The following is an 18642-nucleotide window of genomic DNA, read 5'->3' as shown; positions in this document are numbered from 1 at the left end:
ATTGGAACTTCCTAAGCATTAATAATAATAATATTAGGTTTCCCTTTGAAGAAGTACTATGCATTATTTATTGAAAAGTTAATAATTCCATTTCATTACTAAAAACTGAAAAAGCCATAGGGCCTCTGAATTGTTTTTAGTCAGCATACCTCAGCAGTGGTTTTTCCAGATCTTTAAGCAGGGAAATATAGATAATACACAGTATAAGAGGCCCATGCAGATCGGTTAAAAGAAATACATACATACGTGTGTGTGTGTGTGTGTGCGCGTGTGTGTGTGTGTGAGTGTGTGTATAGAGAGAGAGGGGGAGATTGTGTACTTTCTGGCCACCAAAATGCATAATATATTCTGGGTCCTTTTTTATCAACATGTGATATTAGATAAATAATTTTTAAAAATTGAAAAGACTCTCCAAAGTGATATTAGACAAATAATTTTTAAAAATTGAAAAGACTCTCCAAAGTGATATTCGATAAACAATTTTTTTTAATTGAAAAGACTGAAGTGATATTCAACACAGCATAGCTCTCCTTAACCCGGGCTCACCTTTTGATAATCAAAAGAGCATTTACAGAAGTATGAGACAAACACAATTATGAAAGTAAAATGAAGGACCTAAATAAAAAATCACAGAACAAGAGGGTAATTCTATTCACTCTTTCATATTTCATTATTTGATAACATCAGAAGATGAATCCATCAAAATTGCTTTGGCAAGTGCAAACAGAAATGTGCCTGATCAATATTTATTAAAACCTTCGAAATGGGAGAAGGAGTTGAGCAGACTTCTTAATGGACTGAATAATTATTCATATAAATGGGCTTTGACCAAAGGCAGCGCCAGACCAAAGAGACACAGTTTTAATTGTACCGAATTTAAAATGCAGATCTTCCTCCAGCCCTGCTGTAGAAAACTTAATTTAAAAAATTATCTGATGTAGCGGAGAGTGACATATGAATCCTTAAGTGTTGAAGAGGACATTTAACCATAGATATTTATGAATTTAGAATGTATTCCAAAGGTGGAGAGAGAGCAAAGTTGTTAGCTAAGGGAACGAGAAGATATTTCCTCCCCATTCCAGTGACTAACCAAGCTTGGGGAAGTGTGCCATCTCAACAGTGATGGGGACATCGTGGGGGATTCCTTTGTTTTGAGCAATTATATTTTCTGAAGAGACATAAATCCAGGCTCTGACTGTTGCTGTCAAAAATGACAAGATCTTATGTTCCTGAAAGGAGTGGACACAACTGACTTTAACTTTTAAAGCATTCCCAGCAGAAACACCCACAGTACTGATAGAGCATTGGCATTCATCAGAACTGGGCCAAAAGGTAATTGTCATTTTTTTTCCCTTTGGTGGTGCAGGAAGTCAAACCCAGCACCTCCACATGCTAAACACTGAGCTATACTCCCAGCCTGGCAATGGCCATTGTAAATATAATGCCATACTTAAATGGGGTGTCACCTTATATAAAGACAATGTAGGTAAAACCATTCACTTTCGGGTTCTCTTCCCCTTTATTCATCTAAATCTGCCACTAACTGCCTGAAAATTACTCAGCTTTTCTCTACCTTAGTGTTCTTATTCTTGAAATGGAAATAACTACCAACTCATTTCAAATTAGAATGTTCAATCATGTCTGTAATAAACTCTAAGCTCTTTGAAAGGGAAAACAAATAAGGGCAATTATATTCTATTTTTTAATAAACTAATTTATTGTTATGACACATAGTATTACCATACATTTTATTATTGGTCTGGAAAATACATCAGACTAAGACTACACTTGTTCCGAGTATTTCCAAATCAATTGCTAATACATTTGCTTACCATTGCTTGGTGAAAATCAGCATCAGCTGATTCCAGTGGAAGCCCCATGATGTTAAAGGACCCAGCAGGGAAAGCCATAAAGGTCGTAAAATCCAAAAAGGCCGGCAGTATTTAAGCTGCACCTATAACCTCTCCAGTTTCCACATGGAAAACAGATGTCCATCGTTTGCCCAAGGTCATGTAGCTAGTCAGGGGGAATGAGCAACACAACCAGAGTCTGGGTTTAGTTGATCTCTTGAGTATTACTTCTCAAAGTCTTTCTGTTGTAACCACCTCTCAATTATTTATGGGATGATTATCTAGTTTATGGATTATTCAGTTCCTTTCTTTCCATTTTCCTGCTTATTATCATATGTACCATTGGGTAGGCAGAGAAAACAGGGATGTTTTCAACGTTTCACTTGATGTAGTGGCCCTTTTACCCCTGAGGTTTTACTAAAATGCTTGAAATATTCCAGTAACAGGTTGAGCATCCCTAATCTGAAAATTAAACTCTGAAATGCTCCAAAATCCAAAAAATTTTAACCACCAACATGATACTGCAAGTGGAAACTTCCTCACCCAACTGGTTGCAGTCAAAATGCAAGCTCACTAAAAATATTGTATAAATTCACTTTCAGGTTATGTATGTAAGATGTTGTTAATCAGCTTTTCATTACTATCACAATGTACCTGAGGCAAGCTACTTATGAACACAGGAGGTTATTTCGCTCACAGTTGTGGAAGTTCAAGGGCATGGTAGCTGAATCTGCTCAGCTCTGATGAGGGGCCCTTGGCTGGATCACATCATAGCAAATGGCAATAGTGGGAGTGTTGGAGGAGTGAGAGATCACATCTTGATTCAGGAAACCAAAGAACAACTCAGGGGTCAGTTCCAGGATTTTCTAACAACTGGTTCTCAAGAGAACTTCCTCCAAGAAACTAGTATTTCCCTCGTAAGATAGGGGTAGCATCCCCAAAAACTCAAGAACCCACCACCAGACTCCCCTTTCAAAGGCCCCTCCACCTCCTAATACTGCTACCTTGGGGACCAAGCCTCCTAACCCATGTGCCTTTGGAGGAACACTCAAAACACATTCAAACCACAGTATATATATGAAGCAAATGAATTTCATATTTAGATTGGATCTCATCCCCAAGATATCTCATATATATGCAAATATTCTAAAATTTGGTGAAAAAAAATATATCTGAAATCCAAAGCAGTTCTAGTCCCAAGCATTTCAGATAAAGAATATTCAGCAAGTATTGGCTAAAAAGTAATTTGGGGAGCTACTAAGTATATACAGGTCCCTCTTAAACTTGTATTTCAGAAATCAGCACTTAATTCTCTTGTTGACACCAATATAGTTTTATCTCAGGAAGGATTAAAGAGAACGTCTTTTTTATTGAGACATAATATTTGCATGGATTTCTGGGTTATGGTATGATAATTGAATACATGTATGTAGTGTGTAATGGTGAAATGAGGGTAATAAGCACTTCCATCTCCTTCTACCAACAGTTGTTACCCTAATGCGCTCTAGAAAACCAGAACTAATTCCTCCTATTTAACTGTGTTTTGGTGCCCTTATCTGACTTCTTTTGTGCCCTTTCAGTGTCTAGTAACCACTATTCCACTCCATTTTTCTCTAAATCAACATTTTGCTTTTTATAAATGTGTGCAAACATGTGCATTTGTCTTTCTGTGCCTTTGGCTTATTTCACTTAACATAATGACCCTTCATCCAGCTTCATCTATGTGGCTGCAAATAACAGGATTTCACTATTTTTATGATCAATTAATACTCCATTGTGTGTGTGTGTGTATGTATGTCACATTTTCCTTTTTTATGCATCTGTAGATACTGCAGTTGTTTTCTTATCTTGGCTCTTGTGAATAGTACTGCCATAAACATGACAAGGCAGTTTCTCTTTTAATGATTTTATTTCCTTTAAATATGTACACAGTGATCGTTTGGATCATACAGTAGTTCTCTTTAGGTTTTTAAGAAATCTTCATGCTGTTTTCCAAATGGCTCTGCTAATATATATTCCCACCAACAGTGTATAAGAGTTTCCCTTCAGATAAAGTCTTTACAATGAAAACGCTTTGATTACTCAGAAGTAATGAATCAGAAGAGCAGTCAACTTTAAAAAGGGGGAAAAAAGTTACTCATCCATGAACTTTTAGCTTTGAGTAGCAAAGAAGGAATAAAGAAAGGTAATAAAATGAAATAGTCAAAACTCTTTCTGTAACTCCTTAATTATGCACTGTTTAAGTTTGTATCACTTAATTCCCAGGTCTAAGCCAGTGTTTTTAAATTGAACTACAAAGTTTGTATAAATGAATTCTGACTTTCTTCTTTACTGGCTCCTTCCATTATGATAGAAGTCAAAGAGTTAGTACGGGAATTTTATCTAATTTATATTTCCAAAATCAGGGCTAAAACTGAATTAGCTATACAAATATTCTTTGAAATTAGTACTTTTGCTTTTTACAGTTTCAGATATGTGTATTATGTGGCTTTGGAATGAGTACAGAGCTCAGAGTACTTCACTTTGAGGCCTTAGATAAATCATTTGTACTCTATATCTTAGTTTGCTCATCTGTAAAATGTGGATAGTTGTAACTGTTTCAAAGTTTTTACTCTGTTGATATATCTAAAAGTTGAACATTATTGTTAACATTATAAAAATAAAGACAGATTCTAAAAACCAGCATGAGACATAGCTGCACTGCCAGCCATCCTTACTCATGGGCTCTCCATCCACGGATTCCAACACCCAAGAATCAGAAATATTAAGAAAAAATAGTAAATGTACAGATTTTTTTCTTGTTATTCCCTAAACAATAGAGTATAACAACTATTTGTATTGCATTTACATTATATTAGGTAGTACAGATCATTAGAAATGATTTAGAATATGGGAGGGTATATATAGATTATCTGCAAACTATCTGCCATTTTATATATGGGACTTGAGCCTGGGGATCCTGGAATCAGCCCCTCCCAGATACTTAAGGACAACTTGTATTTAAAAGCACAGTTTCCATTCAGGGATCTAGACTCTGAATCTCACTAAGGCAAATGGCAAAGCTTTATCCAGAGATTTTGGACAGTTCTGTAGTCAGGGCCTTCCTGTCACCCCTACACCCAAAGCCCACAGGTACAAGAAGGAGAGTTGCCCTGGGTAGAAGTAGGTGTTTTAGTGGTGCCTTGTTCCCTCAATTTACAAAAAAAAAAAAAGGATTTTTTTTGTAATATTTGCAATAACTTCCAGAGATGCAGTAGTAACTTCTATGCCGAGTTTGCCAAGGTGAGAGATAGAGCAATGGATGAGAGACTAAAACTATCCTGGTGTCTTAGCTATGAAAACGTATGAAAAGCTCTTAAAGAAAGATCAGAATACTCAAAAGCAAAACAGATATCAACAGTTTGTTTATATACATTGAAAATCAAAAAGCAACCCAGCAGCACTGCCTAGTATTCGAAACAATATGCTTACCTTTGGACTAATTCTGCTTTTAGAATCTACCCTCAGGAGAGAAAGTCTTGTATAATTGGAAACAACCAAAGTGTCCAATTGTGCTTCAACCTAAATATTTCAACTATAAGAAAGAAATTGATTGGAACACTACATGGTAGTGGGTGGAGGAGCTACCAGAAAATATGCCAAAATGTGGTATCTCTTTATGATGGAATTATATGAGTAATCTTTTTTCTGTATGTTCCATATATTCTATATGGTATGTGTATTAAGTTCCAGAGAGATACAGATTCATTACAAAACTTTAAAAAGATATGCCCACCCTACCAAATGGCCTTCATATCATTATCAATGGTTTGAATGTTTTCAGACAGAATCTCTGAGGGGAAGCGTTGCTGGGCAATGCCAGTAGATAAAGTCAGGGGCTTGGGGTGCAGCTCAGTGATAGAGCGCTCGCCTGGAATGTGTGAGGCCCTGAGTTCTGTCCCCAGCACCAAAAAAAAAAAAAAAAAAATGTATGGAAAGGAAAGAAAAGGCAGGGGCAGAACAGTCTACCACTAAAGCAAACCTGAGGAAGATAAGAGAAAATGATCTGTTTGCCCCAGAACAAAATGTCAATGCTGTGTGTTATAGACTGTGCCCACAAGGGCCAGACTGTGTGACATCACGCGCTGCTTCTCTACCACTCCCCCTTTGCCCCCGCTGTGGGTGATACTTTGGGAACTGCTGCCCAAGGCACAGCAAAGGATAAGAGAAGCCACCCCGGAAGGCACACCCTTCTTCACAGACTGCCGTCCACCAGGCTGATGCGGAACTCTTGGGTCTTTAGATGAGGGTGTTGGGTCCACATCTAGTAAGTGACCTCTGAATATCATGGGCTCTGAAGAGACTTGCTCTACAGGTCATGAGCTACAAAATGTCACTGACCCTGCCCAGGCAGCTAAGTAAAGCGCCATCTAGTGTAAAATGTGGTGCCCGGGAAGCCATGGCTGCTCCTGTAACAGCTGCTTGCTATTCGAGACCAAGTTTTGCTTTTCCTGGGGCCTCAATAAGTACTGATCAATTATTTATCCCTGTTGGGTGACATAATTTCATTTCAGTCTGCCAGTGTTTATCATGGAGGCTCACTCTAATTGCATAGTTTGGGGCGTTTTCCTATTTTCTCTTTAGGGCACCTCACAGCACCCTATCCCCCCCCTCCACGTCTAACTGTTGCTATGCCGATTTATTAGTCTCTGCTACTGGGTACCTTTCTGAAAGATAAATGAATTTCATTCTGTCTTTAAATATTTATGTTTCTTTATAATCTAATATATCATCATGGTTATAGGGGAATTTTTTCCCTAACTATAGAAAAATACACCATCAGTTACCTGTCAATTTTGTTTAATAACTTGGCTTTGCAATTCTGGCACACTGTTCATCTGAAGCTGTTGAGAACTCTCTCAGTCTTTCAGTCCACTTCAAAGTGTCAATCTGGGATTTATAAAGGTCTTCATTGCACAGAGGATATTGAAACATTAAGGACTTAAGTGGCATGCCCTTCGTCACTGTCACCCAGAAGATCCAGGACTAGCAATCCAGGCATCTTCATCTTGTTGTTTGCTCCCAGCAGAAAAGAGCAGTCTCTGTAGAAAACCAGCCAGTATCCCTAGAAACAATTCATCAGACTTTTCAAAAGAAATCCAATTTCATCCAGGCTGATGGGTTCAGTGTTACTTCTTAAGATAAATGAGAAAAATATCAACATTATAATGCAAAGAATTCCAATTCTTTTGGTTTAGTCTCAGTGAAAAGCATCACAAACCCTTTAACAGCAGGCTTCTGTGGCCTTCCCTAAGGCTTTTATGGCTGGCGGGAGAAGATGGGGATGGTTTTGTATTTATTCCCCTACCAAAGAGACTCTGGCTCCGAGTCCTGGCTGGCTCAGAACCTTTGACAGTCACAGTATCTGTGTCAGTGTCTCTGCACTCTGCACCTTTAAGAAACTCCCCAGGTAACTATTAGTGAGGCCCTCTGAAATTCAAGAACTACTAGTCTAGAAACTGCAGATTTCAAGTCCCTTCAAGCTTCAGAAGCATCATAAGCCCCAAATTCTCATTCTATTTGTAAACCTTGATTTGTACGTAAGTTATTCTCAGGCAATTTTTTGCATGCCTATTCTTAGGAAGTTTCCTAAACAGACAGCTCTGTTCCTCACAGGTATAGCTACGGGAAAGCACATTAAATGATACAGGCTCTCATTTCTTAAAATAAAAGCCAGTGTCAGGGAGGAGGCCATTGTGTGCCAGGGAACCTATGAAGACAGGACAAAAATGGTGCATCTTCCTACAGCATAAGATTTTCTCTAAAATATTATTTGTAAATGTTATTGTCAAATATTTTAAAATTACAAGAGGTATACTGAGGAGTGAGTGCAAAGCTCACATGGGTATTATGCTAAACATGTAACTTCAAAAGGTGTCCTAACTGTAGCTAATATGGCTCCCGGGCCTGGAGGTTAGTTCATTCTGCTCTTCTACCAGAAATGCTTTTGTCACATTCAATGTTACCCTTGACCAGGGGTTCCTGCACATCAGGTTCCATGGGATTAAAATGAATACACTTTAGAAACCACTACAGAAAATTAGTCTGAAGAGGACCCTCTACGAAGGCAATGCTGAACAGTCTGCTCCCAGGAGACACTCAGTAAAATAAGCACTTTCATTCCTGCCACATTTTAGGAATGTTCACAAAAGAGAATTATTTTGCAGGGCACAGTGGTGCACACTATAATCCCAGTTACTCGGAAGGAGGGGGGCAAATTCAAGGCCAGCCTGGGTAAGACCCTTTCTCAAAAAAAAAAAAAAAAAAAAAAGTATTATTTCTCTTCTCCTAATTTTTCTTTTCTTTTTCTTTCTTTCTTTCTTTCTTTCTTTCTTTTTTTTTTAACCAGAATTGAACTCAGGGGCACTTGACATTGAGCCACATCCCCAGCCCTATTTTGTATTTTATTTAGAGACAGGGTCTCACTGAGTTGCTTAATAGCCCTCGCTTTTGCTGAGGATGGCTTTGAACTCAAGATCCTCCAGCCTCAGCCTCCTAAACTGCTGGGATTATAGGCTGTCATTTTTAAATAGTACATTAGTTAGAAAAGTAGAGTAAGGAAAGCAGGAAAAAAACATCATATGAAAAGACACCAGAACTCTTCTTGATTACAATCCCATTGTGTAATTTTTGAAATTATAAAGCTCCTTGAATATATTCTCTAGCCAGGATGGCCTCATCTTTCCTTAGGATATATACATATACCTATATTATTTTTTCAAAATGTTCTTGATGAAAAAGAAACAAATCAAAGGTCCTTATTCCAACAATACAGGATTTCCGAGCCAGTGACCCTGATAAGATTTGTGAGACCCCTTTACCGGCAGGAGTTACCTTGGGCCTGCTCCCTGGTCTGTCCCTATGACCCTGGCAAAGCTCCAGCCCTTTGTGTCAGGAAGAGAGAAGGAGATCCAGACCTGGGAAGGCTCTCATGTCCTTTGCTAAGAAGCTATGGTGGCAGAGGTGGCTCGGAGCCCGTGCCAAATTGCTCCTCCTGGGTAGTTTGGAGTGACCATGCCAGTAGTAGCTTAGAGTCCCCCGGATGCATTGGGGTATAGTGGTGGTAATGTCCATTTTAGGAATGGCGACTCTCTTCACCTTCTCACACTCCCGCCTTCACCCTCTCCCTGGGGTGGAGAAGATGTGTGGCACTTGAATGCAGGGTTGCTCTTTCTCCAACATCCAGCCAATGACCCCTTGCTCCTGCTCTCCCCTCCATCTGGAATTTCCTCCCAGAAGCCGCGTCTGACCAAAGCCTAGGCCTGTGAGTTGTCCCACTGGTCCCACACCCTCCTCTCAACAGTGTGACTTTTCCTTCCTCTGCTGTCGATTCAGTCTGTGTACACCTCACTCATGGACATGAACATTCTTCTTTTGAGTTTTCTGTGTCTGTGAAGAAATACTAATGGGTTTGGAGTCAGCATCCTGGGTTCATATCCTGGTGCAGGAACTCACTGTCTTAGTGATATTGGGCGAGTCCGCTAACTTCTCTTGGACTCCGTTTCCTTTTCTGAGAAATGGGAGTTACAGCTTCCTGGGTGCATCAAGGGTTGGACAGGAAGGAACTCAGTCAACAGCAATGTCATTATTTCTCTTCTCTTTACCTTTCCTCTGTGCTACTTAAGGAAAGGGGCCCTTTCTTGCTTATGGCTATTACTTCTAGCTATTGACACATCATTGTTTCATTCCTAATAAGAGCTCCTCTTCATCAAGTATCACCATTCTATGCATTAATTTAATTCTTCCAATAACCCTAAAAGGTAGGTACTACTATTAGCCGCCTGTATGGAGGAAAAAACGAATAGTTCCTAGAGCATCCAGAAATGAATGAATGAGCAAGTGAACGAAGGGGGGTTGAATGGGACCAAACCTGCCTGCCAGGGACGAGTCACTGCAGCGGAATAGTAAGCATTAACACCCCGCACATTCCTGTCTCATGTCACCACCGCGTCCTGTCCCGCAGGCAGTACTACGAGATGCTCTACAACACGGCCGACGAGCTCCTGAACCTGGTGGTGGACCAGGGCGTCAAGTACACGGAGCTCGAGTACATCCACGCCCTCACCCTGCTGCACCGCAGTCAGACCGGCGTCGGGGACCAGAGCACCCAGAACACACGGCTGCAGCGGCTCAAGGAGATCATCTGCGAGCAGGCGGCCATCAAGCAGGCCACCAAGGACAAGAAAATAACCACGGTGTAGGGCGCCGGGCTGGGGCCCTTCCCCCCTCCGCCAGACCCGCGCCCCCTTCAGCTTAGTTTGTCCTCACTGATAGCTAGCAGAAGCCGGGCTGAGGGCTTTTTCTTGAGTTTTGGTTTTCCATGGGAACTCTAAAGGAAGTTTGCAGTACCGATGTCGCCAGGTAACAGCGATTTTAACGCATTCTGTTCTGCAGGGGCTGGGGTGGGACAGGGGGAGGGCACATCAAGCTGTTACAAGCTGAAAAACAAAAGAATGAATTTGTGACACTCAGTGATGTTTGATTACCAGCATGTAAACTTCTACCTTGGGAAGTAGACTGCCACCTAAGTTTTAGTCCCTTTCTACAACCACTTAATGGGGTTCTCCTACATGAACAAAAAGATTTTTATCCCCTTTAGAGCCTGATGAAATAAGTGTATGCTCATTGCTTTCTGACTCTGTTGCCAAAATTAAATAAGTGGCTTCTCAGCTGGCTGTGACTTCCAACAAATTTCCCTCACCAAAACAGGAACTCCCCAGGGTTAGAAACGAATGCCCTTTATCCACATGGCTGAGCAAACTTGTATGCTGTAGCTTGTACACAGGGTATTGGTTGGTTTGTTGCCTTTTTCTTTTATTTTATAAAAAAAAAAAAAAAAAAAAAAAAAAAATTAGTGACAGATACGGAAGAATGAAAGGCAATTCAACCCTCTGCCTGGTTTTCCCCTCTAATTTCCAAGAGAAAATAAGGGTTAGAGAATGTTCCATCTCACTCAAAATTTGGGGGATAGTGATCCTGAGGTCCTCACTTGTCCTCCTGCCAGCACCTCAGTCTTTCTCACCTCAGAAAGCAGCCCAGGTCTGCTCAGCTGAGTGCCAGGACCATGAGACAGCTGTGACCTTTCTCCTCTGTGCAGCCACCTGAGCCTGTTTCTAATTGCTGTTCTGTGGCGTCGGTGGGCACTCCTTGTGTTTCTGGCCCACTGGACCGGACCTTACCATTGTCCCCAGGCTCCCAGATCTTCTGCCTGCCCATGCCTCGTGTGTCACCAGAGGCCACAGTCACTGACTGGGTGCATATTGAACACATAAGAGCCAGAAGGACTTGAATGTGCAGGGTCTCTCACCTTGTGCCCTGGCGTGGGGAGCTTTATGCCTGTTTGTAACAACTTTGGTCTTGATGGAATAAACAGAAAATTAAAAGATGGTTTGAGAAGCTTAAATGTTGTGTGTTGCTTTTCTTGTATTCTTCACTCAGCAAACATTCCCTGAAGGCCAGGTATGTGTCAAGCCACCTGGCTCTGGGCACATATATAAAGAGGACATCCTTATTATGGCAGAGTGTAGGAGCTGCACTCAACTCAGATCCCACCAACCTCTGCTCAAGACTAAGCCAGAAACCAGGCTGGCCAGTGCAGCAGCTCTGCAGGGACCCAGATGCAGACTGCATGATGGCCTTCCACAGGCTTCTCAGGGAAGGAATGTGACAGAGCTCTGTAGTTCAGAGGCCTGGCTGGAAACAAGTTGAATCTGTGTAGGAGAAAGCTATGGGAAAACAGGGTCCTCCACAAGGTCATTGGCATTGGTGTCCCCAGGAAGGAGGGAGGCCAGCGGAGGTTAGAGTGGGCCACTTTTGTTTGTAGTGGCCTCCCTCTATGCCTTCTCTTCTCTTTCCTGTCCTCTCTAGGGGGAGAACCTGAGTGTTGCCAGAAGAGCCAGGGGAGGAGTGGGGAGCGCCTAGGAGAGCCTCCCTGGATGTGGGGAGAGACAGGCGTTTGGGTCGATTGAGTAGAATGCCAAAAACCACTGAGAGCCAGCAGAAAAATGGCCACAGAGCTGCTTCAGGGCAGCATTTAGGGAAGTGGGACCCTTACTGTGCTTACAATAACGATGCAATTGAAACGTGTCAATTCTGAACAGAAAAGGGAGTTCAGTGATCTTTGTGCAAGACATTCCAGACACAAATTTCTTGAAGGTTGGAACATCAGTCTTTATTCTTCAAAAGGTTAAGAATCCCCAGTGATGCATTCAGGGGCTGGTTGAATGGATACAGCTGGAGATGGCAGGACTGTCCTAAATCTGCCATCACTAGGGACAGTGAAGGTTTCTACATGTTATGGCCCCGCTTCAGAGGTGTTTGTGAGACAGGTTTTGCACTGTTCACAGCCATGACTGAAAAGTGCTCCAGAGAGCCAGAGTCCACCAAGGACAAGCCTCAACATATACACACACTGACATGTAACCACAAGAGTCACATTCTCCCACGAAGGCCACCCTCTAGATGTGCAGTTGCAGCTAAAAAGATCAACAAAATAGTCCTTACCAAAGGGGCACCAAAAATAAAGTAAACCATATTCTCATTCCTGGTTTTCTTTTTCCTTTTTCTTTTTATGTATGTCTGCATGTATTGAGAAAAAGTGTCACTGTGTCACCCAGGCTGGTCTCAAACTCCTGGATTTGAGTGTTCTCCCCCCACCCCACCCCCACCCCAACCTCCCAAGTGCTGGGACTGCAGGCAGTCACCGCCACACCCAGCTCCACTTTCTCCCTACACAGAAGGGACAAGTAGAACAATATACAGCTGGCCCAAACAGTGCTCAGGTTCCAAATCTAGGGATTCAGACAACTGTGGACTGAAAATACTCAGGGGGGAAAAAAACACATGTGTACAAACAGGACAGACTTCTTGTCCCGTCATTAGTCCCTAAACAAAACCGTACCACTGTTTACATGTCATTTACATCACATTAGGTATACAAGTAATCTGGAGATGGTTTAAAGTTTATGGGAGGATGTGCGTAGATTATAGGATAATAAAGCCACTCCATACCAATTTACTGGAATGTCTTCAGATTTGGGCATCCAGAGAGGGGGGCCCTAGAACCAACCTCCTGCAGATATAAAGGGATTACTACAAGGGGAACACTGTCTGTAGCACTAGTCACAGATCATGGAGAAGGCTCCTGTGACTAGGCAGGGTCCTGAGATGGCCATAGACATAACCACGTAAGAAGGAAGGCTTTGGTTGTATCACCCAGCCTGGTGGTGATACAACAACAATAGTTTGAGAAAACTAACTTCTCTGGTCACTATTGTCTACTCTACAGTGCTTCACAAGTTTTTCATTTTGTCCCCACAACAAACCTGTGTCCTAAATAATACTTTCCTTTCTATCATACCCAAGGGATCAGAAACTACTAGAAGCTTCTCTCTCAACTTAGCTACCTTTAGAATAAATTTCTTTAAAAAAAGAAAAACCAATTTAACAGATTAGATGCAGTTCTTAACTGGCAAATTGTGTTCTCAGAACTGCAGGTAGTAGATGCTGCTGCAGGGTTTTTTTTTTTTTTTTCTTGTTACTTTTAGCCATCTTATTATCACCTGTCAGTACCCCCTTTTAATTTATAAACAAAATTATGCTTTGGTGCTATTGTGCCCTTTACCCCATGAGCACTCATTGAAAATACCTGGCCTATGAACACAGATACTTCCAGGGCTTTGATCCTTGTGCAGTATTTTTACAGCTACATCAAAATCTTAAATCTTATTTCCCAATTAGAACTTTCTCCCCTTCATGCTAATGTCCCTGCTGATTGGACAAGTGTACCTTCCTCAAGTTGCCCTTGCCTGAAGCAGACAATTCCTGCTTCCAAGCCCTGAAAGACAAGTTTGTTTCTGAGTGGATCCAAATCAGCTCAGATTAAGGGCAGGGCCAGGCCTGAGCTCCTACAGCCTATGCTCTTGAGACAGGCACTCACGAATGAGTGGTGGGACCCTCATCCTGAGTCACTGCATTCAGCAGAGTGACCTCATTGACAGAAGCCCCAGCCCCTCTCCAGGACTGCCTTCTTACTAAATGTTTTCAGCACCTCACACTCACAATCTCGTGCTTCAAACGGTTTGGGAGGAAAAACAACAGTCAAACTGAATTGGCAACCAAACCCTAATGACTCCTGCTGTCAAGTCATATGCAGGGATTTCTTAGCACTGATGCATTCATTCAGTAAGTCAGGAAGATATAATTGCCTGATACAGCTCAGGTGGTGTGGGATTCATGCAGTGGCAAGCCAATGAGACAGGCCTTGTGACATGGAGCTTATATACTTCCATCTGCTTCTTCAAGCCACCTCTTACAGAATTCATATTCTCAAAGACTGCCCTTTTATTTAGCAAGATATTTCATAGGATTGACTGAAATGTTCAGCCTAACCTCCTGCTGCTCTCTTCTGAGCTCTGCTTTTCTATAAGCTTGGGACTGTCACTATTCATGTGCCCTTGCAGGCTAGCACAGCCTGGCATTTCACCCTTTACCATTCCTTGGTAAAGCAAATGGATCTCCACCTCATAGGCTCTATGAATGGACCAAGGCCACTGCATCCAAGATTCTTGCACTGAGGCATAACTATTGCTGCCTCCCCAGGATCAGGACACAGAAATTTCCCAGGAAATAATGAAGGAGAACAGAGTCCACCCCCAGGGCTAGCAAGCCCAAGCTAGATTTACTCCATTTAGGGTAATTGTGATCCAAAGACCCCAAAACGTGACTGTCCTAGTAGGATATAAACACAAGGAGAGTCCTGGTCAACAGAATCTTGCTTGAAAAGCAAAGTGTTGAAATATGCACACCTGAGAGCAATCGCCTTAATGTGGCAGGGATGTAAAACAAATTGGGCATAATTTGGAGGGAGGGTAATGAGGTACGAAGAACAAGAAAACATAAAGAATCACTAGGCTCGGCAAAGGTCTCAACTCTGTCCTAATTAGGCACAGTTGTTATAAGAAGTACATAATTAATAAGCATATGACCAGATGTGAAATACAGTGGTTTTTTTTTTTTTTTCTTCCTGAAATAGAAGTGGTAATGAACTGTACACAGCTGGAAGCAGTTGTCCTAATTTGGCTGCGGCAGAAGGCCTGCCTGGGATTTTGAAGAGATGTAGTAAGATGCACGCCACAGGTTTACACCTGAACCAGCTAATCCTATTCCAACTGGGCTGGAGTGTAATGAGATAGAGCTAATTATCAAGAGTGCAATGAGACGCAAAAGCCATCAGAGCTGAGCTGGAAGTTTCTTTAAAAGTGAACTAAGATGCAAACACCAGAAAAGACTTTCTGCTAAGGGAGCGAGGCAGGTGAGACTGTGATGGAATGCACAGGACTCGCTGGGTGGGGGTGGGGAGCTGTAACATACCTGAGCCAAAGATGCGTCTGTGATTAAAAATATCTCCAGGACATTCACACACCTGCAGCAGGAGCTCCTGGGATCCCAAGAATGTAATGACCTGTAAAAGCCAATCCCTGCTTTTTAAAATGAATATACAGCTCATGTGTGTACACACAACTGAAAAAAAATAAGTCAAGGTGCTTTCAGGTGAGTGGAGTTCCCATTACACATGATCCCATTTAGAAATGTGGCCTCTGATTCCTGCTGACTTAGCAACACTCTAGGAGAAACCTGACTCCGAACAGAAAAGCCAGGCTGAGTTCTCTTTCTCAGGATTTATTTACTGTGAGAGATCAGGAAACCATTAGCAGCCAGGTTTGGTTATTGGTTTTATTTTATAATTGCCATTATATTATTTTAAGCACCAGTTTTTAAACAATTGAGTGTCAGATGCTGTGCTAAATCTTTATCACATCATTTCATTTCCTCCCCACGATGAGCCTGTGATGGAGATCTGAGGAAACCAAGGCTCACGTTAAGGACCTCGCCCCACATCCAGTAAGCGGCCATGTTCTGCCCAGTACCAGAGTTCAAGCTCAGAGTCCCTCTCTGTGTTCTCTGTTCTGAGCCAAACTTATGTGTCTGCCTGAGCTGCAGCTGATGTTCTCTGAAAGCTGACTCCCTGTTTCCTCTGTCCTCTCCTGTGGCCCCTCCAAGGAGCCATCCTGGACCAAATGTGGAGCTGCCCCTCCCCACCCTCCTTGGCCTCGGCTGCCTGAGCCCACCCTGTGGCGGTCCATCTACAGGAACCCTGGAAACAAGCCGCCGACGCCCAGGGCCGAGTCCCAGAAGGTCCACTGAAGCAATTCAGCAGTGTTTTGTAACAGTAGATTTGGTAAGAGTAGATCGTGGAAATGAGAGGACGCTGGGCAGGAGCTGGCCGGGAAACAGGCAGGGCCTTCTGTGGGCTTCGTGTCTCAGACCTTCATCTTCAGAGATAAAGGAGTGCCTTCCTCAGGTGGAGAGAGGTACTTCACCTAGGGGTCTCAAGACCTGCTTTAGGAGAAGGTCAGAAATGCCTGCCAAGGTTCTATAACTTGTTGTGGGGGACAAGGAGGGGAAGGGCAGAGAGACCCTCCTTGTAGGCAGAATGCCAGGGTGCGGGATTTGGGGGTCGTGTGTACTGAACTCAACCCATTTTACAGGTGCCTTGATATTATACAAGTTATTAAATGCACAAATTCTTAGTTTCCTCATCTGTGACATGGGATAATAATAATAGCTTCTACCCTACAGCACTGCTCTCTCAAGTAGACGAAGTGTTCCCTGCCTGCCGTGTAATAAACATACGTGACCAGTAATAAGATCATTGTTTGCCCATTTCTTCGAGGACCTTTTAACCCAATTCTGAGATAACTTGCTCTTTGCAGGTGGCTTCAGAGGACAGCCACCCTGCCCAAGCCTGGGTTATGGCAGGAGGGTCCCAGACAGCTCTGCCTGCTGTGTTTGGATGCCTGAAGCCCCAGGGATCTAGGACAGAACCAGAAGCAGACGTTCTGATTTTGTTAGGTGATTGTTTCAGCTCCTGCCTCTTGTGGTGCCCCACACAAGACGACTGCCCGCTATGTCTGGCTCCTGGGTCTTCCTTTCTATCTGTTAGAGCCCCGTTTTGCCTCTCCGGCCTGCCAGGGTTTTTATATGCGCATCTCATTAACTCTGGAGCCTCAGTGCCCTTCAGGGGCCAGGCTTCCCTGCCTTTCCTGGCCTTCTGCCGGGCTTGGTTTGCAGTTTCTCTTCCCACCTGTGCTGAAGGACATCAGAGCATGGATTTCTAATAGGTTTTCTCAAATTGCTGTATGAAATTGAGGTGAAAAAATGTCACATTCTTTTGTTTTTTTTAATTTTCCTAAATCAAATCTAGCTGAGCTCCCACTTAACATTCTCAGCAGAGGTCCACCTTCAGTCGTTTTTTGTGGCTTCCTCCCCAAAGGGATGCTTTCCTTCCTTCCAGTTGTGCCAACATCACTGCTGAAGCAGGGCGGGAAGATCGGGTGAAGACAATATTCTCATGGCATCCTGGTCCCTTTGTCACCCTGCTCCTCCTGTGACCAGTGAGGACTCTAGATGCCTGCTCTCCCCAAGCTGTGCTGCTCTTCCCGTGGAATCCTCTTCAGTGTCCCCAGTACAGACACCCCTTTTCCTTTCTGCACTGAGAGATCAGGACTCTCTCTGTTAACCTAAGCCTTCCAGAACAAAAGCCTTCTGCAGGGATTCCTCAAATAAAGGTATGTTCCTCCCTCCTCCCCTTCCCTCCCCTCCCCTCTCCTCTTCCTTCTACCTCCTTTTTTTAATCCTCTGAAGCATACTGGTTGGTTGGTACCAAGGTTTAAACTCAGAGGCACTCGACCACTGAGCCCCATCCCCAGCCCTTTTCTGTGTCTGACTTACAGATAGGGTCTCACTGAGTTGCTTAGGGGCCTTGCTAATTTACTGAGGCTGGCTTTGAACTCTGGATCCTCCTGCCTTGGCCTCCTCTGGAGGCACTGGGATTACAGGTTTACAGCAAACAGGATGTTTATCAACCACACCCTGGAGGTAAAGGGAGTGGACTCCAAGAGCAATCCCAAGATAATCTTCCCTATGAAGGAACGGGAGGTGGGGGTATTCTTTTTTATTCTAATCTAGGGTAAGGTTTTTACATAAATTAATTTTTTAGTAACTTTGATAATCATGTGACTAACTATAACATGTACCTGAGATAAGCCAGTTTACATGAAGGAAAGGTTTATTTTGGCTCATATTGCTTTGGGCCTGTGGTGGCACAATAAATCATGGCAGAGGAGGCCTGTTCACCTCATGACAGCCAGGAAGCAAAGAAACAGAGCCAGAGAGGAGAGGCCTAATACCCGCTTCAAGGGAAGCCCCCCACGCCTTGTGACCTAACTTCTTACAGGTTTCAGTTTTCCAGTTGTGCCAACTGAGGACTACAATTATAACAACACACGGAGTTTGGGAGGACATTTCAGATCCAAGCTCTAGCAGTAAATTACCCTGTGGTCGATACATAGAGCTGGGTGGAACTTATAGAGCTTTCATCCTAACCACCAAACTTTTCAGAGCAGCAAAATGAGGAAATCCAACAGAAGACAGGAGAGACATCTAGTTAATGACCAGGACTGGCATCCAGGTCTCTAAACCAGCACACTCCAGGGACCCTGCATTTGAGAGAGTCCTGGCCTGGGTCTCACACTGTAGGCTGCCAAGTGGAGGGGTAGAAGGCCCGGCCCTGAGTGCAAAAGCATGACCACCTTATAGAAAGAATAGGACAGTGCGCGTGAATTAACTATGGAGTGTTTTAAGCCAGCCTGAGAGTGGAAGATCATTCCACGATACTTGAGGAATTCAGAAA

At 42.9% G+C, this 18642-nt stretch overlaps 1 protein-coding gene across 1 annotated transcript in view; it reads left to right on the top strand.

The window, feature by feature from the left end:
- The window catches only part of Exoc4 (exocyst complex component 4), a 783024-nt gene extending 771742 nt beyond the window's left edge, over window positions 1-11282 (top strand). The window contains exon 18 of the mRNA XM_026392784.2: window positions 9853-11282. Coding sequence (XP_026248569.1) covers window positions 9853-10090 — 238 coding nt within the window. The 3' untranslated portion in view covers window positions 10091-11282. The remainder of the gene's footprint in view (window positions 1-9852) is intronic.
- The last annotated feature ends 7360 nt before the right edge of the window (window positions 11283-18642 follow it).

This window comes from Urocitellus parryii, chromosome 3, assembly GCF_045843805.1.
Source record: "Urocitellus parryii isolate mUroPar1 chromosome 3, mUroPar1.hap1, whole genome shotgun sequence".
NCBI classification, from domain to species: domain Eukaryota; kingdom Metazoa; phylum Chordata; class Mammalia; order Rodentia; family Sciuridae; genus Urocitellus; species Urocitellus parryii.
Note: the sequence above shows the minus strand (reverse complement) of the source record. Positions and strands in the feature narration are given on the sequence as shown.